The 23513-nt window shown below is 36.5% G+C and overlaps 1 protein-coding gene across 5 annotated transcripts in view; it reads left to right on the top strand.

Moving 5' to 3' along the window:
• The window catches only part of sugct (succinyl-CoA:glutarate-CoA transferase), a 114167-nt gene that overhangs the window by 40919 nt on the left and 49735 nt on the right, over positions 1-23513 (top strand). For 4 of the 5 annotated variants that reach the window (XM_042751644.1, XM_042751649.1, XM_042751646.1 and 1 more), the window contains one exon: positions 2761-2863. In XM_042751644.1, coding sequence (XP_042607578.1) covers positions 2761-2863 — 103 coding nt within the window. Of the gene's footprint in view, positions 1-2760; positions 2864-6982; positions 7501-23513 lie in introns of those variants that run through there. The other variant, XM_042751645.1, reaches the window with a different exon arrangement.

The raw sequence follows: 23513 nt of genomic DNA, 5'->3' as shown, positions 1-23513 counted from the left end.
GAACCCGAGTTCAGTTGCTCCCCCTCCCCCTGCCCCCGCTGGACTGTGTTCATATTACTGTATAATACTTGCGTCATCAAGCCAGCAGCTGTTTACCCCGTTGCTTAGTAATGATGGCGTAGGAGAAGGCAGCAAATCCATAACATTACTCTCTGCACTTTTATGTATTTACGTTTTTGAACCGTTCGTTTTGTTTACAAAGTACATAACGGCACTTGTGTCAGTCTTACGAATGTACTGCAAATGCTCTAAAGAATGCTGAAGGCGAACAGAAATGAGATATACAGCTCTCTGCTTGCAGCGCGTCAGTCACGCTTGTCAGGAAAGTGAGTGAAACACACACACAAACACACATTTTCATCAAATAATATGTCATTAATAGCGGTGCTGCGGTTCACTTCCGTGATTTGGTACGATTGCGTTCACATCAGCAGTGAACCGTACCAGAGTTCACATGAACCGTACTCCAGACCACCGTTTTTAAGCGGACTCCTGTACAGTTCGCAGGTGCGCACCCGAGTTCGGAAGACAGCGTTCACATCATCCAAACGAACCAAACTCTGATGTCAATCGAACCCGGGTGCGCACCAAAAGTGCTAGTGTGAAAGCACCCTAAAAGTTAAAATTTAATATAATTAAGGTCTAAAAATATTGTGATGTAAAGTTAAAAACACATTTCACATCTTGAATGTTATTCGTAATTATCAGTATAGTTGTTTCTGATATATTAAGACATATTGACCTTCACACCCAGTCTTGAGTGTCTCCAGCTCTATATTGTTTTTTTGTTTTTGTTTTTCTATTTTAACTTTTATTTTTTCATTTTGTTTTATATGTTGTTTTTGGTTTGGTTTCCTTTTATTTATTTAATGTTTATTTATTTATTTTTATTTTAACTTTTGTTTTTATTTTTTGTTTGGTTTGGCTTTTAATCTTATTTTTTGTTTGTTCTTGTTTTTGTTGTTGTTACTGTTGTTCTGTTTTTTTATGTTTTTATTTGTGTTTTGTTTTTTTGGTTTCATCATCATTTACTCACCTTGATGTGTTTCCAAACTGATATGATTTACTTTCACCTGCATAAGAATGTTCATGCTGCTCTTTTCCACACAATGACTGTAAATGGGAACTGGGGCTGTTGAGGATGCAAAAGCACCATAAAAGCTCATGTGCTATATTTATAGTCTTGAAAAGCCATTGGAATGTTTCAGGTGAGACTAAAATTTAAGTCCTTATATGCTGAAAATAAACTGCAGCTTTACCATCTTAAAGGGTTAATTCACCCAAAAATGAAAATTAGGCTGCGTTTTACTCACCCCTGAGGCATCCTAGGAGGTGTTGCATTCCTTCAGTCCAAAAGACGTGAAATAAAAAGCACCCTTTCATAAAAAAAAGTGTCTCACTCGGCTCCGGGGGTGAACAAAGGCCTCCTGTAGTGACTCGATGCGTTTTTGTAAGAAAAATCATATTCAAAACATAGTAATCACTTTTATCTAGCTTGTGCCAACAGTTGTACATGGAAGCAGTTCTGGGAGGATGAAGTATGGAGGTCAGCGTTGCGCATTCACCGGTGAGTCTCGTGAAAATCAACGTTTGTTTACAGGATCAAAAGAAGCAAAGTTTCCTTACCTTAGCAAAGGAAAACCAGTCTCCTCTTTGCTTATATCGAAATCCTCCAACATTCTTCTTTACAAATCCTCGTTTTGTACTTCTAATTAGTTTTGTTTTGAACTGTGTTTCCACGTTCGTCACATCTGAGCGGCACATGGCCCAAGCCGAACTCATAATTCCCCCGGAGCTGCTTCCATGTACAACAGTGAGCGCAGCGTAGATTCAAGTGATTATTACATTTTGAATATGGATATTTTTCTTACAAAAATGTATTGATTTGCTACATTCACCCCCCAGAGCCGTGTGAGACACTTTTTTTATGGAAGGCCGCTTTTTATTTCACGTCTTTTGGACTGAAGGGATGCATCACCCTCTGAGTGCCATGAAACAGCTCAAAAGATCAAAGACAAATTTTTATTATAACTCCAACTGGATTCGTCTGAAAGAAGAAATTCATATACACCTAGGATACCTCTGGGTGAGTAAAACACAGCCTAATTTTCATTTTTGGGTGAACTAACCCTTTAATCAAAAGAAAGGAAGATGCACCATTTCCATTTAATGCTGACTGCATTTTTTGATATATGCTGGGAAAAAAGCAAACCAAAGATGTTCCTTGTCTCTGCTTCTTTCCTTGTCACTTCCTAATTTTCAGCTTCTGATGCATTTTGTGGTCAATGTCTGAGAATTGTGAAACCAGTCTATTAAGAAACCAAATAAATGGTTGTTGGCATTAAAACATTTTGTTCACATACCATGCTCTTGGCAACAGTGGGACTGTTGTGTGCAAAAAATTTGTATCAAAGTCTGCACAAAATTCAAACGGCACATTCTGTCTGGGTGAATCAGCATCAGTCACCAAAGGCCAAGACGTGGTGTGTGAGAGCATGTTTACAATATGAGAAACCTTATATGTTTACAATGTTGCTCGAAAGAGAGGCCCGGATTAACTTTAATTATAATGGGCATATTAAGTGAAATCTTTCAAAGTGTGTTGGTGGTTTTACACAGTGCTGTTGTCCTGAAGGGACAGGGAAAGGAAGTGGCCACATATGACTTGCATTTCAGCTCATGTTATCGTGTCCGTGCCCCATTTTCCAGCACCCTCCCTTCTATCCCTTCTCAGACCTTCATTTAGGCCTCTGTCCTCAGGTTCATGCAGGAGACGACTGGAGAGTGGTTGAGACGCTTCGAAGGTACCGGTGTCCCCTGTGGCCCTATCAACAACATTCAGCAGGTGTTCGCCAACCCTCAGGTTAGTTTGAGGTCACATCAGTGGTTTAAACAGTGGAGCCCCAACTCGGTGCAAACAGTTGTATTTGTACAAAAAGAAACAAAATGTCTTGTTCAAACATGAATTCATATTCCAGTTCTTAAGGCTAAACATTTCCCATACTAAAAGATGTGTGTGTGTGTGTATATATATTTTTTATATTTTATATTTTATAAATACTTATCAGTTGTTATATTTTTAGAATTTTCTTTTTTGTTTTAATTTTGAAGTTCTTGGTTTTTAACTTTTAACGTTTTTATGTCATTTTTTAGATTTACCCTTTTTTATGACATGGCGGTTCGGTATTATTTCGGTACAGCACAACATAAATTGCCTTAAAAAAAAATTGTTCTTTAAAAAAAAAAAATTCAATTAGATTAACATTTTCTTAGGGATAAAAATCTACCTCAGCTTCTGCTCTAAACTATAGGAAGCCCTTTTACATTACTATAAAGTTACAATTAACAACAGAGCCCAAACTTAAATTGTTACTATTTATTTTTAATTATAATAACCAACACTCAAATTTAAAAAATTGTATGCAAACATAAATTGTTTTTAAATTAACTTATAAATGATACAGTTTCTATTTGTTGTTGAAATATAATAATTTACAGTCATAACGTGTTTCATAAAATATTTATTTAAACATACATTAAATAATTAAGACTAATAGTTACTAGTCACTGACAGGTAAAGTAAATCAAATGAAGTATAGTCTAATATTTCACAAAATGTTCTTCACTAGACTTCATTTCTCTAGGAAATAATGAGCTGTAGACACTGATGACTTGCCTGAAGTAAATCAAATGCTACGTGGCATTTTGTTTGCAAGCTGTTTTATTGAGGTCTTTCCATGGTTGAAACACTAACTGAGTGATTACGTGTGGCATGAGATGTTCATTCATGTTTATTTCATGTTAAAACTAGTAATAAAGAGGAAGAGATGAATGCTCCCTCGTGCTTCATGCTGCCGTCAGAACTGAGGCATTATACGGCGATCTGTTGCGTTACATCAAAGAGCGCCAAAACGCCATTTATTGTCTGTTTTGTCCTAATACATAATTTACATAAGTTGTTTGAACTTATTGACACAAAATAATCCAACTTTTCTTAAATAGATGTAATAGAAAGCAATATTTCAAGTCATAATCTTTTATTTGCGTAAAGCGTTTTGTCACACAAATGCTAGTTCTTGGGAAAAAGTAGTTTTTTAGTGGAAAGGTGATATTTTGAACAGCTTTACTATTGTCAGGCCACTGAAACATGCACAGTAGGTAAGTTAGTAGCATTGCTACTTGGCTACTTAGTTCCTCCCCTGGGAGTCTGCACATACAGAGTTACACCATAAAATAATAAGTCTAGTAGAACCTATTGAATGACCCCAAAAAATAAGTGTCCACTGTTATTGCCGAGATTGCTTAAAAACAAGTCAACATCTTTTCTTTGATCAACATCAGTAGCTAATAAAGTGAAAAGTGAAACACTATCATATGTACAGGCCCCTAGAGCAAGGAATTTAACACTGCTGCAATTTGAACCCGATTTTGTACACCAAAGATGCTGAAGTTCCCGTCACACACACTAATGTTTAATTCCTACCACATGTTGGTACAGAGAGTGCATGCAATTAAAGATCGCATCAGCGCACCGAGGCTCTCACTCTACCACATCATATGATCAAAATTAGCAGCTATTGTTTTTGTCCGTGTTGATTCGAAACACTCATTGAACCTCTTGTGAGGCTATCAATGTTTAATTTTCCCTATGCGGTTGGCTATATTTAGCCTTTCACTACCACTTTTACTCAAAGAATTTGAAAACATATTAGTCATTCATAGTTACATAATGGACGCCAGTTTAATGTTTTGGCATCTGCCAGAGAACAACAAGAGAACATGTATACCATGTGTTAAATATAGAAAAATATCTGCAAGAACATATTTCTCTCAACACAAACTGACAGATTACGACTGTAACCACACCACATCATTATCTGTTTTATGATACATAGAAATTCTCAAATGTATTGAATTATGGCATGTTGTCTGGTTATATAATTGGGTATTTCTTAGGCACTTTTAAACTTTTAGAAACTTTTTCAGAAAACACCCCTCATAAACTCATTAGTTTAATTTTTCAGCTAACAATGCACTTGAAAAAAGTTTTTATCATTTCATCCAAAACGTCATGATCATTCACACAGTGTCATTTTTTACCACATCTCCAATCATGGATTGTGTTTGAGGCAAATGACATTTTGAAACATTTTCGGAATAAAAAGGCCAACTCCTTTATTTAGCTAATACACACACACACACAAACACACACACACACACACACACACACACACACACACACAAATCGGGTTTCCGTGTTATATGGGTTCATTCCATAGAATTAATGGTTTTTATACTGTACAAATTCTATTTTCTATCCACTTACTTTAACCCTAAATCTACCCTTCACTTGAAACTTTCTGCATTTTTCAATTTTTAGAAAACTTAATAAATAAATTTTAGAAAATAATAAATAATCCTAAATATACAAAATTAATGTCTTCACCATTTTTGCATAATTTGACAAAATTACAACTCATATTTCATGTCTTTCACTAACTTTAAATGACTTTATTGGTGTAAAATTGATGTTTGTGGTGGAAATTAGTCATTTGTTTAAGAATTTTTTTTAAAAATCACATAAAATTACACGTAGATTTTCAAAAAAAAACAGACAAAAAATATTAAAAATACTACACATTAATAAAAAAAAAAAGTAAAAAATAAATTATGGCATGATACAAAAATATAAGTATTCATATAACAAAACGGGAAAGGAAAAAAGTGCATGTTATTGAAGACACACCCTTTTTTTCTTGCCTTTTTTTGTCAAAATTACCACTGACCTTACCACATTTAACAAAAATTTTCTAAACATCTTATACACAATTTATGTCTTCTGTTTTGACATTTGCAGTTATTGCACCATTTAGGTTGTCAATCATTGTGAGTATAGTTCTCTACTATTCAGCAGATGCTATTGCAGTATACCAGGGTCATTCCCCCTGGAGTAACATGAAGTTATGTACCTTGTTTAACGGCTAAATTGGAATAATTTTCCACTCTTGTGGGATTTGAAACTTTTAGTTGCAAGCCATCTATTTAATTAATCAATCGTATCATAATAATCTACAATAATATTACAACAATAATGTAATAAAATGGTATAATGGATTCATTTTCATGAAATTGGGTTATTTAATCCTAAAATAGTCTCAGCATTCAGTTTTTTAAAACTGGTCAGCGCATCTCTATGAATTTTGTCTTGTGTCTGGACGTCCATCAGGAGACATACAGCACATCTCACGTCCATATCGTGTGAGAAACGCCCGGCACGATCACGTCCTGGTGAACTTTTGACAGCTGAAGCTGATGATTCCATCTGGAGATCATATCTGTCAGAGGACAACACAAATCTGTTAGTCATTGCTCCTTTTGACCGAACGGCGAAAACCAAAAACATCCAGCGTTCACTGGAGAAATCAGCAGTAGCTGCAAGGGCATGGAGGAAATTAGCCGACAGACGTGAAGAGTGAACTAAGGAGATGATTCAGGAGAAGGGACAGCAGCTGTACAGGACAGAAAACCAGATGGAGAGGATATGGACGGGGAGGTTAGTATTAGAGCAAGATAGAGTGGGTGATATTAAGACTTAGTGGACGAGGAGGGGTGGTATGACAAGACAAATGAGGAAAGCAGATGGAATATGGGTAGGGCGGTCAATGAAATTTGTGTTGCGCTTCCATAGGAAGCACAAGGTCATGTGGCCTAATTAACTGATCTAGTGCTTGAAAATCAGTGGGGTTTATCTTCACTTCTGACCAGAGATGGAAACCAAACCCGGTCTATAAATCAGCCGTTTTTCGGATGACCTTCATCCATAACTTTAGCCTGTTGAAACATTATAATTCAATGTTCTTTCTTCTTCATGAAGCATAACTTCAACTTTTCCTGTTTTCTTGTCATCTACCTTTTCTGAAGTTAGAAAAGTTACCAAGTGTCCTCGTTTTGCATTTGAACATCATTCAAATTTTCTTTCTAGGAACTATTGGAAACCTCTAAAAGGCCTAGTGGGGATTGGTCTTGCATAGCCAGACCTTCACACTGACAGCAGAAGGTCTGGACTCCATCACAGCTTTCATCGGCCCAGCAGGCCATCTGACTGACATGTAAAGCAACCAGTCGGCGTTCGTTTTGTTAAGTGCTGTGTTTAGGGGCAGTGCTGGCTGGCTCTACCTAAGTGGTATAAGTGGTTGCATAGAGCCCCTGTGACCACCAGGGGGCCCCATGCCAGGGATTCAGCAGTAATGCCTGGTAATAATAACTTATATTATTATAAGTGTGCTTGTGTCAGTGTGTTAATGTTTGAAAATGAAGAGGCAGCACTATCAGTGGTGCAGAGAAGAGGCAAAATAGGAATTGATTTGCGAAAAGATGTTGAAATAGTGGTTTAATTTGGCATTTGCGAACGCTTTGAAGACGCTGTATCAATGTAACAACAGTTTCAGTGTGGTGCGCTGTTATCGTTGACACTTCAAAATAAAAGTTCTAAAATTGTTTTAGAACATGTATTAGCCGCTTTTCCATCAACCACTGCGTGTTTGCTGCGTGAAAATCCGGTCTGGTTTTCGCATTGGTCTAAACAAAGTTCAATCAAAAAAATCAAAGTTCTTAATCTAAATCAAAGTTCAATCTCTGACAGTAGGTGGCGCTTATAAAACAGCAGAAATACAGGGGTTATAATGGTTACCCCAGTACACAATTCAGTAGTAGAGTTTTCAAACAACCATTTTTGGATTTGCTTTGGTGTTTATCAAACAATTTAGAATACTTAATAATTTTTCCAACATTTCTTTATACTTATACATTTTTGCATTTTAATCTGGACTAAAACATAGAAAAGAAAATACTGTATTATTATTATTATTAATAATAATATATTTTTATCTATTGTGATTTTCATAGCCTGTTGGCAGGTGTTTTTGATTTATGAAAGCATTGATCTCAAAAAAATTTGATCCATTTCTCTGAAAGCGATGGTTACACAAATTTTTAGTTAAAGGGTTAGTTCACCCAAAAATGAAAATTAGGCTGTGTTTTACTCACCCACAAGGCATCCTAGGTGTATATGACTTTCTTCTTTCAGACGAATCCATGTTGAACAAAGGCCTCCTGTAGCGAATCGATGCGTTTTTTTGTAAGAAAATTTCAATGGGGACACTTTTATCCTTAAGGTCCTGAGAGGAACAATTTTGTGTACCAAGTGCAAAACAGATTTATTAAAGGAAATGGAAGTAAAATAGTAAAATTCCCATAAAAATACATACCTGTGCCAAAATTTATGCAGTTGTCAAAATTATCAAAAAAATAAAACCGAAAAGGACAAAAATGTCCAAAAGGTCGCACAAGGGTTAGTTCACCAAAAAATGAAAATTAGGTTGCATTTTACTCACCCCCAAGGCATCCTAGGTGTATATGGCTTTTTTCTTTCAGACGAATCCAGTCAGAGTTATATTAAAAATTGTCTTTGATCTTTCAAGCTGTTTGGGAGTCATTGAGCAAAATAAGGGAAAAATAAATGCATATTATAAGACAATGAAAGTGTTTTTTTACTTTGCATGCATGTCAGCCTGTTGTTGAGGATTCCCAAAACCAAAATGTGAACCTTTAATTACCCATAATAGGGACACTTTAAATTGTAAATCTTATGTTGTGCAACCAGTAATCCATTCAGTCAAGAACGTTGTCTTCACTCGTCATTAGTCTACACCGTGAACTTTACATACTTTTGAAAATCCAGTGTTTAGTTGATCCTGATGAGCGCTCATTGTCACAGCTGTAAACATGATCGTATTCTTCTTCCATGAGGGAGTTTGGTGTCAAGCAACTTGACAAGCACTTCTCCCGAAAGTCCTGTAAAATTCAACCAATCAGGTGATGACTTCCAGAAGCGTTTCCCATTTTGTGTGCCAATGTATGCACCAGACTTTCAGCCAGCGGTCTGTGGACGTGACGCCTGAAGCTGAGACTAGATGATGGCTCTATTTGAATGTAATTGAAACATTCGTTAACATTTAAGTGCTCACAGCCCTTCTTATAAAGTTCTCACTTGATTGTGATACACAAATAAACAATGTTCCACATCAATGGAATCTTCCAAATGGGATTTGAAGTCGGTTTTTGAGTATTGAAGAAATTATCCTGGCATGCACGGATGAGAACTTCTGGTTAAGCCTCTCGTTTTCATCTTCTGTTGGTCTTTTGAAGCGTGATTGGGTTAGTAAAATTACTAAAGCATAATTTTTAGCCCATTGAATGTTGGAAAAAGCGAATAGCGGGAGTGTTGTTAGGCGTCTCAGACTGTCTGTGGAGTTTCCGTCGTCAGTTTTATTTACTGGCCCCGTTTCCAGTTTTCCAGTGACGTTTGCTTGACGTTCATCAAGTTATTCCTCAATGCTCCCCATGTGCACAGTATCATGTTGCTCATACTTAATTTTCAAGAATCACATCCATGACAGTCGGGTTATGTTTTGGTCTGGAGCTACTGGCGGTCAATCTTGGTCCCCGGTTGCTGTCTGAATGTAGCAAAAATGTTCAGGTTATCACCCGTTTCACTGCCGAGCCACACACCTGGACTAGGTCTGGTGAAATATTAATATTAATATTGGATATTTCCAGAGCATTGTTCCTGTCGTATCAGGTGCCAGGCACAGATGTCGGATTTGGATAAAATGGCTCCCAGATGTGAGCATGGTTGAATGCTGAATATTCACACGGATGAAAAAAAAGGAAGGAGAAGAATTTCTGGATACGAGTCTCTTCCTTTTTTGAGCTTCCAAGCCGAACTGAATAACTGAATGTTATTGTTGTGTTTGAGTGTGTGCATGTGTGAATGAAACCCTGTTTATCTGAATTTCGTTTGAACTGCATAGTGAGTCTAAACCTGAGTTTGTTCCAACAATCCGCGGAGGGCTCAGAGTGAAATCCACACCACCCTGATCTCCAGCTTGTTGTGACTTATGAAGTCAAGATATCATTTTTAAATCTCTGGTCTAAATCTTTGGTCTACCCTTTTTTTGTTCAATACTTGGAGAACTACATGACTGCTAAACCATGTTAAATAGTTTCAAGTTCTGTATCATTCATCTTAACCATGCTAAGATATAATGCTTATCAGGCACTTTCCACTAAAAGGGTACAAAATGTATCTTAAAACAATTATTTATTCACTGAACGTTTATTGAAAAACCTGCAGAAAATCGCAAACCTCACTAGGTCAAATGAAGTATTATACAAGATGTTAAGTTATATTAAGTTATAGTAATATTTTCTACTAGGTTTGAAATTTTGGCCCAAAGTTTGGTGAAAATTTAAATGCAATTTTAGTCTAAATGCACTGATTATTGTGATTAGCTTTTTTGTAGCAATGCAAATGCATAAATATCATTATTAAATAGACAGAAAGTAACAGGAATACACATATTGCCTGAATTAAGATATCACTCAGAACTTTGTCATTAGACACTAAATATTGTATTTCTTATTTATTAAAATAAAATTAATAAATGTAATTTAATTTAACACGATTGGGACTGCAACCTACAGTTTTCCATATGATAATTTATTATTATATTCAACTTATTATAAAGATAAATTTATTTCTAAATACTAAAAGTGTAATTAAAATAGTAATATTTCTTATTTTCTTTAATATTTTTATATAGTAATAATAATCATCATCATAGTAGTTATTATAAGTCATATTGATATATAAGCACAACATCTTGCATCCCTAACAATCACAACAAACCCGGTGTTATTTATAATTTTTAGTTTGTTTGTTTTAAAAATGTATTTTTAAATCAGAATTTTTAACCAGAAAAAATATAATCTAAACTAAACTAATTCAGCCAATAATGTCAAAATTATGAGATGTTGTATGATCGGTTAAGACTTGTGATGTGGAACAGGCCGAATCACTATTTTAAGGAGATGTGTTGTTTAAAAGTAGCTAGTTTTCCTGTTAGATTCATTTTATATCTGATATGTTATATGTTGGATAATGTCATTTTTGAACAAAAAACTTGTGATTTGTGTCTCTGTTACTTAAATTGTCATGGGACAACAAAGTGTATTTGTGAAAGCTGCCAGGAAGCCACAAACACTTTATGAATTTTATGAATGGAAATAAATGCAATGCCTAAATGACGACATTATTTGCTGACAAAAAATGAAGTGTGACCTTTAGTTTTCCTGAAATACATCGCTCCGTGATTTTCGAGTGGACGTGGAAATGTTGGCGTAAACCAGCTGCACACAATAACAGATAATTACCGACCTCGGTGTTGTCTCACAGCAGAGTTTTCCACTGAATGTTTACAAGTACAGGGATGTTTCCGGGCCCCGTGGACCTTCAAATGCACCCAAATGAGCGAAGAGCCAAGCAGTGGAGCTTAAACAGATGTTGCAGGGAGCGCTGCTGCAGGAATGAATGCCGTAGCTGCAGTAATTGGTCCAGTCATGTGAGAAGGTTTGCATAGTCTCTATCACTGTAATGTTTGAGTAATGGAGGTTATTCTGAAAGCCGACTCCAGTTGTTCTTTCTTGGCTGAAGACTCAAGGATGTTCCTCATTGTTATGGCCTAGGGCCCTTGTGAAAATGACGGACCCGTGTACTGTAACTAGATAGTTCGACACACGCTGCTTGGATCCTAGTCCACATGATGAACTTCATTCCTTACAAACTGTTTTGCTCCTCTTGGAGCTGGTATTTACAATGAATGAGTGCAGAAACAGTTCACTGCTGTTTTCTGGTGGGAGGAAAACAATTGGAAATTTTGAGTAACCTCAAAAGACCTTAACATTTGTGTAACTGACTCATTCGGTTGAGTGTGGAATTATGTTGTGGAGGTATTCGGAAAAGACAAGCTGATTGACTTCAGCAGTTCATGGAGGAGGAGAGTGGGGTAAAGCCAGTTTTTGTCTTTGTTTGTTTGTAGGTACAGTACTGTGCAAAACTCTTAGGACATTAGTATTTTCACCAGTGCTCCACCCAGAGATCTGATCTCATCATCATCCAGTCTGTCTGGGATTACATGAAGAAACAGGAAAAACTGAGACAGACTAAATCCAGAGGAACTGTGGCAACGTCTCAAAGAAACCCACCTCCAAAGCTACAGCACTGTGAAAAGTTTTAGGCACTTGTGTAAAAATGCTGTAAAGTGAGGGTGCTTTCAAAAATAATGTCATAAATAGATCTTATTTATCAATTAACTAAATCAAAGCAACATTTGGTGCGACCACACTTTGCATTTAAAACAGCTTTTGTCCTAGGTGCACTTGTGCTAGTTTTCCAGGTAGCTTTACAGGAAGGTTTCTTGTAGCATCTTGAAGACGTTGCCACAGTTCCTCTGGATTTAGTCTGTCTCAGTTTTTCCTGTTTCTTCATGTAATCCCAGACAGACTGGATGATGATTAGATCAGATCTCTGGGTGGAGCACTGGTTGTTGTCAGACTCCTTGTGTATACAAAAATTTCACTGTATTATTACAATCAATGGCAAAAGGAATATTTGGAAAAGTAATCTGTTATCTCCTACTGACACACTAAAGCAAAATATAAAAATAACTTGTTTAAAACCATTTTTTTGTTGTTGGTGAAAATACTAATGGCCTAAGACTTTTGCACAGTACTGTATATTATTTTGCATGGAGGATGTCAACGATTTTCAACAACATACAGTATACACACACTTTAGTTTTAACGACATATACTGTGTGTGTGTATGTACACACTATATTGCCAAAAGTATTGGGACACCCCTTCTGATGAACAGGTTTGACTATGTGCAAATCTTAGTGTTTAAGCATATAATGATATTCTAGGGAACTGTGTGCTTCTAATTTTATAGCAATGGTTTGGACAGGACACTTTTCGATTTTAACATGACAAAGTCTCTGTATATAAGGCAAGGTTCAAAAAGAAATGATTGATTGAGTCAGTGTGGAAGAACTTGACTGGTCTGCAGAAACCCAGCTGAACACCTCTGGTGTGACTTTAAATGCAGACCTTGAGACAAAAACTTATATATGAAATAAATAAATACGTTATAATGACAACTTGTAAAAATTGGATTTATTTAAAAAAAAATATATATATTTATTTACTTCTCATTTCCTCTGAATTCTTGAATGCTTTCTGAATAGTAAAATGGTAAAATTTGTTTGCAGTTTGCTAGTTTAAAGGTTAGTTACTGAACTCTCTCCTACTTTGATTTGTAACCTATTTAAAGGACTGGTTTTGTCATCAGCTTGGATAACCTCAGACTTTCTGCAGTGACAAAGGAGGACAGACAGTTTCCTTTGTGTTGCAGTCAGTAAATGTCTGGATCTTAGTCTAGATGATACTTCCATGAGATGTTGTTTTATGGTTGATGTTATTTCTCTTGGACAGTTCGGCTAGCAAGAATAAACAGGGGTAACAGAAATTATTGGAGCTGTTGTGTGATCGTCAGGGAAAGAGCTGGTGTAAATTACAACGTGAATTCCCAAGCCTCTGATTTTCCCATGGCCTCCATCCAAAGTCCACCCATCGTTGATATTTTTGTACAGAGTAACCATCTGTTGGATAAAAAAAAACCCAGTTGATTTACAAATTCCGCTGATATGTACGTCTAACTATAAATCGAAGTAATTGCAAATCTGCCGAAGTCAGTCAAACAAGACGTGATCATTTATTTTCTTTGCAAATATTTCAGTTCGCACAATCGCAGGCTTCGTGATCTCAACTTTCTTTTCATCCTTGGCGGTACATTGGTATACATAATATTGTGTCAAATTCTTCCCCATAATCCTTCATTCGCACGTCTTGGAGGAAGTTCTAGCATCTCGAATGGACCGTGGTGTATTCTGAGTTTGAGCTGGCTGAGCGTTAAGTCCTGTCAGGCGCTGTGATCCCCGACAGCAAGCGCCGCTCTCCACCCCGTCCTCTCGGAGTCACTGTACCGTATTCTCTGACCGGCCAGTGGACTGTTTGCTTGATTTCTTTGGGATTAAGCTCCCCAGGAGTGGAGTGAATGAAAGGAGAGAGCGTGATTGTGGTGCATTTTTCACATGAACAGTGCAATGAGATCCACCCGGTGGTCATAGTCAATTAAACTAAACAGCTGTTGAGTGGAATGAGCTTCACTAAGAGTGTATTGTACAAGTGGACATCTGGCCTGCATTAGTGTACTAGCAAAAATGTTAAACTAAGCAGCGAATTGTGTTTCCGAACGAATGCGCTTCCAAATGAGGATCAGAGAGAATCTCATAAATGAAAATCAGTGTGATGATTCATATGACTGAATCACTTCGACGGGGGTGGCCAGATTGCTTGACTTACAGCTACACTGACCTTTTACCCAGTGTCTGGTACCACACGCACAACTATTTTATAGTTTAAAGGAAAAATTGGCATTTCAAGCCCATAAATGTTTTTTTGTCTGTGGAACAAAAAGGTGTGAACGCAGCTTTTTTCCGGACAGCAGTGCTGCATTCCACGCAGGGCCTAAACTAACATTTTGCTACATCGCCAGCAGCCAGGAACTTCAGAAAATGTACTGAAAAATATTTTTACTGGCCATTAAACTGCATTATTTTGTTAAAAGACAGGTAGAACAAATTGGTTAAACACATGTAAGGCTATTATTACTATCATTATTTAATCAAATTATCATCATTATAATAATATAGAATGTAAAGTATTTCAAAATAATTTGGCGATTATGTGAGAGCGTCACTAGCAAGTTGTCCAATAAATTTTTAATGAATTTTAACAATGCCAGGGAACCTGTTGTGATTAGCATTTTGAAAACCACATTGTGTTCCCTGGCATTATTAGAAGTTAACGACTAACCGGATAGTAACACTGTTTCACACACTCGCCAATGAAGATTTTTCCTCATATTTGGTGCTTAGCAAGTGTTAATTTCAGACCCTTTGTGTAATGAACAAACTAAAACTGCAGTCATTATTTTCTCGCTGAAGAAGTCATTATTCAGCTTTCAAAAAATTGTGTTGCAAGTTAGACATCAATAACATCAAGCATCACTGGCCCTTGTCTTGTGACCAAACATCATAGAGTTAAATATTTGGGAAACCCACAAAGATATGTTTTTTTTTTTTTTGCAGGTTTGGAATGAAATGGGTCAACTATTTCTTTACTACACTAACCATTGTACCAGTTCCCTGCATTCTAATCGTCATCCTAATCTTTATCCTAATCAAGATAGATATCTTTAGGTCAAGCAATGCTATAATATTGTATACATTATCATATTGGTTATTGGCTTATATTAGAGCTTGATTATCCAATAAGTGATTTAAACATCACTTATTGGATAATTGCATGGTCAAATAAAAAAGTTTAGCAATTGTAGATTTAATCTTCAGCAAATAACCATTAACTAAATAACCAAATAAGTTTTTATAAAATATTATTTTATATAAATATTTATTCAATTATTTATGTTTGTTTGTTTGTTTGTTTGTTTGTTTGATTAAATAAAATGGTGTACTGTTTTAATATCTACCATGTATTTGTTATGGCCTTAACATGCCCATAATGATCAGTTCATCATATTGGACAGAATAGCAATATTGATGCAAATTATTTTCCACTCAATACTGAAAATAACTATAGTACTTTAGTAGTAGTTTAAAAATAAAATATAAAACTGTCTGTTTTACTCAAAATGCTTTAATAATTTGAGTATTGCATTGTTCTGTTTTCTTTTTTGCATTTGAGTCCCATAGAGTGCTATTTGTATGCTGTATATAGATGATGTCTGATGTCTGTATACAGCCTTTCAAATCATTCACTTATGAGGTGCAATCTTTCATTAATTGAACATTTCATTTACATGAAATTATACTCCATAGCAATTAAATTCAACAAAAATATAGAATAATGAGAACAATCATTAACGTGAAATAAATAACAAGAGTCATATCTATAAGCATTTTTCCCAGGGAGTTCTTGCGACCCAGTAGCAACTTTCCACGGCATGATACTGGGTTGCGACCCGATGGTTGGGGACCTCTGGTCTAGGGTTTAGCACACATGCTCACACAAGCACATCAAGCTGTGGTGCTCGTTTGGGAAACCAAGGTGCAGGCCCATATTGCATCACATTCCCATTTCTCCTCTCTCTATTTGGACCGAACTGGAGAAGATCAGATAAATTTGTGCTTTGCAGATGTACTGTATTTTGTGATTGTAATCTTCTCAGAATCAAACTTGTATATCTTCTTGCACAATTTCAGTAAAAACTAGGGTACAAATCACCTAGTGTTTTTAAGGCTCAGAGAATCTAATCTGTCTGGATAGTAATTTCTGTGATTGTGACACTTCTCCTCATTCATTTAGATATTTGTTGAATGCTGTGCATTGAGCTAAATTTCTCTTTATAGTGCCAAGTGCAACTTGATTATTGATTTCTGACATAAAAAGAAAATTAAATCAACAATCAAGTGTCTGATCATGGACTGCTCAGCAAGGTACGTTTCACAAGGCTGAATATCAAAATGAATAATCCGAGTTTCAGAGATGATGTAAACGCATCTCCTGATGCATTGTGATACGGAATAATTTATGCCTTTGACTTGTGGGAGGACATTTATAAGTCCAAAGGGCCCCCAAACTTCCTGCCATCATCTGAGGGTGAGGAATGAGGAAACCGTGCTCTGAAAGTAAACTTTGTATGTCTACACGGTTCCATAAATGTCACTACACATGTGCTCGAAGGCTTTTTGATATGCCCCTTTTGATACGCCTCCAGCGGTCATGGATGCTTTGCTCTGAATCTGTACTTGTCCTCAAGCCATCACCTCAACTTCCTCTCGGCCAGACCTTCCAGAAAAGGAGGGTCTTCCTTTAATGGTCCTGGATGATGGTGTGGACCAGCGCAGCTGTGCACGTCTTCATATGATGAGCTGCAGGTGGAGACATTCAACTGATGATCATCCTCCTGGCTGCATCCGTAACCTAAAGCAGCTGCCCAGTCAGTCATTGAACTTCTCAGGCCGCGTTTTTTTTTTTTTTTTTTTTTTTACGAGACATATCCTATGGTTGCTGGTTTCAGACTGACTTCCAAAAACCCGTAATGTCATGTCTGATGATCTGAAATGAATTCTATAGTGCACATTGGTTTCTCTTTTAAACACCTTCTCATAAACCAGGGATGTGTGGGCAGGGCTGAGTCAATGGGAAGGGAAGATAGAGCAGCTCTTCCTGTACTTAAGATGTGGATGAAGGGACGGACAGAGAAGGGAAGCTGATTTATGGAGTGACCTTCCTGTTACCTACCCTGTATGAGACCCCTAGAGGTGAGGAGCAGAGGAGAGAAATGGCCTTCAAAAACATAGTATACCGACCCTGGAGCAGTGGCCCGAGCTTAATGAACTCCCGAATGAGAATTTGGTCAGTCATGAGACTCTTTGCTGGCACAGAATCCTCTCAGATGTCCGTGTTCATCTGCTTATTTGGAGCTCAAACCATCTGTAACAAATGAAGGGCGTTCATAAGGCTGCAAAGTGTGAGTCCAATATTTTCACCTCGAATACAACATCATGAGATCTTCACATGAGAGAAATAAGTCAAACACCCCTAGGGTGGAATCTTATCAACTTTTCTGTGATCCAAATGTTGTGGCATCAGAAGAGGTATTTGATACTTCAAGCTAATGTATTGGCAGAATTTTAAAAGTCCAAAATTTGAGAATTTCTCTTTCTGGTACATATTGAGTTAAGGGCTGCAGTTATTTTCAACAGCTGTTTCCCCACTCCTTTGAAATAGGTTATTTGCTCAGTAGTCCTCTGGCATTCTTCAAAGTCTGTAATACATTTTTACATAAATACAGAATTCAACTACAAAGAACATGTGCGTCATGTAGGCAAGTAATGTTTGACTCAGACTATGGCCACATCCACACATAAACAAACAGACCTCTATAATAAAAATACATTTGTCGTACGAAGTTCATACAGCAACACTTGCATTGCATGCCACTCTGCGATTGCGCTGTTACTGAAAAATTTATATATATATATATAAAAAAAAAAAAAAAAAAGTTACTTGCTCAACCATATGAAACTAGAGTATGGTAATAAATAGGATTGTGAAGGTCCATTTACATCATGCATTTTTTGCAAGAAAATTCAGTCCGTGTTTAACATGCAATTTGTCTGTTCAAGACCCATGCATAAAAACTGCAGACGGGCTGAATAAAATAAAATGCAGGCTTTCATTTCTGACAGTAGGTGGTGCTTACAGTAAAGCAGAAATATCCCAGTTACCCTGGTACACAAACCACTGCACAACTTTCTGTTCTGACACCTGTTTGTCATAGAAGTCAAACAGTATTTACATATTTTGGACTGCTGTTCAGATTTTTGTATTACTTATGTGTATATCAAATAACAATAATACGAGTGTACAGAGAAACAAGAGACAATTCCAGATTATTCCTCTGCTAGTCACTGTGGTTTATAAAAAGTAGTCTGTCTGTGAGCACAACTAAGTCATAGTTTAAAGTAGCATAAAACCTTGGGCACATGACCAAAAGCATGAGTCTTATTGGTTGGCCAGCTTTATTCACAGTGCGATGGAAAAGAGATTAGAACAAATGTATTTCATTCAAAATAAAATGTTTATCGCACAGAAATTTTGTCCTAGTTTGAACAGGTCTTTGCACTTACAGTATCTGATGCATTGTTATACCACTGGCCTCTGAAGAAGTTGACTTTTTTTTTTAAAGTTCAGACTGAGACACTGAATGCTCTAGTACAGAGTATTGCTAATTAGTAAGAACATGAGGTCAAGATGTTGGCTATGATAAGCAATTATCACACATGATAAATCACATAATTGTTCTTATGCGAAGCCATCTGTGTTCAGAAAGGAGAGTGTTTGGTTGTTCATGGGAACTGTCCCAGAATGACCTTTACTGGTCATTACTTTACGCTTGTTGTTTTCACAGTTGCTTCACAAGGCACATGGGAAACATTTGCATTTGTCAACAAACTTCTTTGAAACCTTTTTTAACTCCTCTTTTTGTCTTTTTTCCCCCTCACTGATCTTTTTCAGGTATCAAAACAACAGGATTGTTTTGAGGGGAATTGTCTGATTTTGTCTCATGAATGCAGCTCTCAAAGGTCTGCAGCTGATGTATTTTGTAAACTTTACACTGCTTTTATATGAGATCAGAGAGTTGCTCTGGCAGTTGGTCTTAATTTATGTCTGGCTGTCTATGTAGGGTGGTACACCATTAGTGACATTTCAGGTTTTAGAACAAGCTTAGCTTGTCTATGTTGTTTAAAGTTGTTACTCGTTCCTTTGGTGTGGTTCATGGTGTCTACTGTTTATACTTATTTTGTTTCAGTATTAAGTTGTAAAAGGATGATATTTTTCTACTCTAATGTGCTGCAGGTGTAATCTGCTTTTCTGTCTATAGAGGTCCTCTTTGCTCTGGATACTAGCTCTTGTCCGATATGAGCCATTTATTTATTTAGGTGGCTTTTATTCATACACTGTACAGACAGCGTGCTTTTTTGTGAGGTAAAGATCTTTACAGCTTTATCTTTTTTGAAGAGCTCATTTTTCAAGATCATCTGCTGTTGATTTGACACCTTTAAACAAAAAGGAAAAGTTCACCCCAAAACAGTCTCAGAACAGTCTGTCAGTCAGTCTCTGGCCAGCTCTTGAGCACTGCTCACTGTCTGGCCATTGTTTGCGAATTATCCTCAATCAAACTCAATGAGCTTGCAGTGATGCATTTTGACCTACAATTTAACAGTTTAATTTGAGTTTGAGATTCCAAGCGCATGAGTTTGTGGCATGATAATATCATTCATTTCTTTGGATAAAAAATCATGGCCGATATTTGACATGATTTCGGATATTGGTTTGGAAAATCGATAAAATGTCATCCCAGATTCATGTCATCCAAAAATTATGCCTTTTGTAATTGAAAAACATGTCAAAACATAGTTAATCACAGCATGGATTAAAGAAAATGCTTGCTTACACCAAATGCTCATTCTTGGCCCACATGACATTTATTAAGATGAAAATCTGCCTGTCACTCTCAAATATGTTTTGAACCCTATAGGGAGTTTTGGTTTTGGCATCGTGCGAATGTTTTAATGTAATTCATGGAGTTACAGAAACATTTTGTGGTTTTGAACTAAATGAAAGAAAGAAGAAACTCGGTCTAAAGAGATTTATTGACTATTTGGGTTTGACAAATGTATGATCTGTGGGTTTCTTATACTGTAGGGTCATTTTTTACTTTTTTTTTCCCAGACTGAAAATGTGCTCTTCACTAAAATATAAAGATGTTAGCTGCTAAAGCTGTAATCATATTGATACATTGTGACAAAGCCATACTGTGGAAAACGTATTACAGGTCCCACTTAGTGTAAAACTGAAGTAAACCAGATGCTAGTGTTGAGTCACATCATAAAATTATGAACAAACTTTCTAACGCAAAACTTTTAAGCTAAATATATTATTTTACTCTTAAAAATAAAAGGGGAGTGATAATTCTAGCTAAGTTTGGAACCCAGAATTTAGAGTGTTTATAAGTCTTCTGAATTTTGTACGTCTATCTTTTTTTTTTTTTTCTTGTCCTTGTCTGTACACTGCTCCATGCTTTCCCTGTCCCAAATGTTTGTGGTCTAACGGATGAATCTTACACGAGCTCCAAGCACTTAAAAGCTTGTCACGTGTTCCAGCCGCCTCCCGTGGGAACACGGCAAAGACGGTTACGAGTGACTCAGTCCAATTTCCCTGTCTAGTCAAAGTCCATCGTCCTCTCATTGGGCAGAACATCCAAAATAAAAGTCGCAATATATGTACACTTTTCTTAGATGAGGATCAAAACCAAGCATTTCTGAAGAATGCTAAGTGGCTGATTTTAACTATCAACCATTGGTTTATATGAATGCCAGTTGTAAATAGAATCGTATCTTTGATCATTTGCAATTTGCATTTGTGTAAAATGCTGGAGCAGAAATTGTTTTAAATGGCAAAATTGTTAATGTCCCATGGAAACATGAAACCAGTGTAATTATACACAACCGGTTAGTCATTCAGGCAAACCACCAACTATTAGTTTTGCCCATCCCTGTTGTTTTTCCTGACTAATAAAACCTGTGCACCCTGAACTTGCATAGCTGCCAGCCAATCTGATTGAAAATAGTGATTTCAGCCACATTTTGCCATTTTTGTGTGCAGTGTCCATCAAATGGTCAGTGAACAGACCGTGGGTAGCCTTAGGCTAAGACTATACCTGGTAAAGTAGGAACCCTAACAGATTCCAAAATCACATAATAAAGTGGGATTGGAAATAAAACTCTGTTCAGATTATATAGTGATCTGAATACCAAACTGATAAATCATATTTTTGTGTTACTGGTTGACAAAAGTAGACAACTTCACAGGGCTATTTACCTAAACTTGGACTTCTCAGGACAGTATGTTCATGCTCTAATTATTTTATTTGGTTATCTGCCTTCATGCTTTGATGGCCACCTGCTATGTAGAGGCCTAGTCCGGTAAGGGGCCGTTTACAAAGCACATCATCTTAGGTCCAACTGTGCTGTTTTGTTGTTGTTGTTGTTGTTCAATTAATTTTATTTCTAAACATGCACTAGACAGTCATCTTTGACCTTTGCACCCATTGCACATTTTTTTTCAGCATCTCACACCATGAGCGCTGCCTATTATTTTAAAATAAGTTTTAAAAATGTGTTCTGTTTTTGAACCCATCCTGTGTGTATGACTCCACTCATTACGTCTCATCAGACCAGCATTTGTTACAGACTTTGGCAGCTTGCATAAAAGTCATAAACCTGTGCAATCCTTTGAGTGTCGTGTGCCTCTTGTTTGGCGTCTGCTCAGCGGCAGAGTTTAAAAAGAGCTTCATTTTTGATCTACCTCAGAAACCACCTGATCGTAAACTAAAGCAGGGTCTTTGCTGTAAGAGGTGTGGCACTGCTGTCTTTTGTTGCTTTTGTTATGACAGTCTTTTTACAGCTGACCAACAATTTCAAGGTAAATTTCAAGAGATGTTGCATCATATTGTAAACAAAGCCTTGCTTTTCTTAACACAGATTTCATAAACCACAAATATGCTTTGAAGGGCGTAGAACAAATGCAACGTTTTTAAAGCATCTCAGACAATGGATTCATCATCTGGCAAGTCTTAACTGCAGATGTACTTTAAGTAAATTTTACTCCATTTTTCCTTTGCGAGTTTTTGCATTCACACATGGAATTTATGTACAATCCACTTAACTAAATAAAGAAAAAGGCAACTGAATAATAATTTTAAATTTTACTTATTTATAAAGGTGTAAAATTATTTTTTCTTAATTTGACATTTTCTTTTATTACTGCACTGACATTAGCACATATGTTCACTGAATGAAACAACTCTTTAAAATATAAATTTTTCAATGTCCATTTTTAAGTGGACTGAATACAATGGAATTAAGTTGTGGTAAAATGTTAAGCAATTGTCGCAATTGTTATAAAGCTCATTTAAATGAAGTAAATTGAACAAGCAGCAAAAAGCTTGTTCTCCACTGTATCATAGATTGGGCAAAATGTGCATTTTTCTTACATTTATTTATTTATTTACTCAATAATACTGTTAACTTTGATGGAGGACTGCACTTAAAAAAAAAAAAAACCCTACTGTGAATTTCCGTGCTGTTCCAAGCTGGTTTATAGTCTAAATTTTCTGTACTTAAAGGGATACTCCACCCCAAAATTAACGTTTTGTCATTAATCACTTTCCCCATGTCGTCCAAACCCGTAAAAGCTTAATTCATCTTCGGAACACAATTTAAGATATTTTGGATGAAAATCGGGAGGCTTGTGACTTTCCCATTGACTGCCAATTAAATTACACTGTCAAGGACCAGAAAAGTATGAAAGACATCGTCAGAATAGCCCATCTGCCATCAGTGGTTCAACCGCAACATTATGAAGCGACAACAATACTTTTTTTACGTGAAGAAAACAAAAATAAAGTCTTATTCAACAATTAGTCTCCTCTTTGTCTCTCCGCATCACTGTAGCGCCATTTTGGAGAATATGCTGGTTACCAATAAAATTTTCTGCTGAATGAAGTTGATTTGAAGTTGATTTGATACCTTTAAACAAAATTCACCCCAAAACAGTCTCAGAACAGTCTGTCAGTCAGTCTCTGGCCAGCTCTTGAGCACTGCTCACTGTGTGGCCATTGTTTGCGAATTATCCTCAATCAAACTCAATGAGCTTGCAGTGATGCATTTTGACCTACAATTTAACAGTTTAATTTGAGTTTGAGATTCCAAACGCATGAGTTTGTGGCATGATAATATCATTAATTTCTTTGGATAATCATGGCCGATATTTGACATGATTTCGGATATTGGTTTGGAAAATTGATAAAATGTCATCCCAGATTCATGTCATCCAAAATTCATGCCTTTCGCAATTGAAAAACATGTCAAAACATAGTTAATCACAGCATGGATTAAAGA

Source organism: Cyprinus carpio, chromosome B24, assembly GCF_018340385.1.
Source record: "Cyprinus carpio isolate SPL01 chromosome B24, ASM1834038v1, whole genome shotgun sequence".
Lineage (NCBI taxonomy): Eukaryota > Metazoa > Chordata > Actinopteri > Cypriniformes > Cyprinidae > Cyprinus > Cyprinus carpio.
This window is presented reverse-complemented; position numbering and strand designations above follow the sequence as displayed.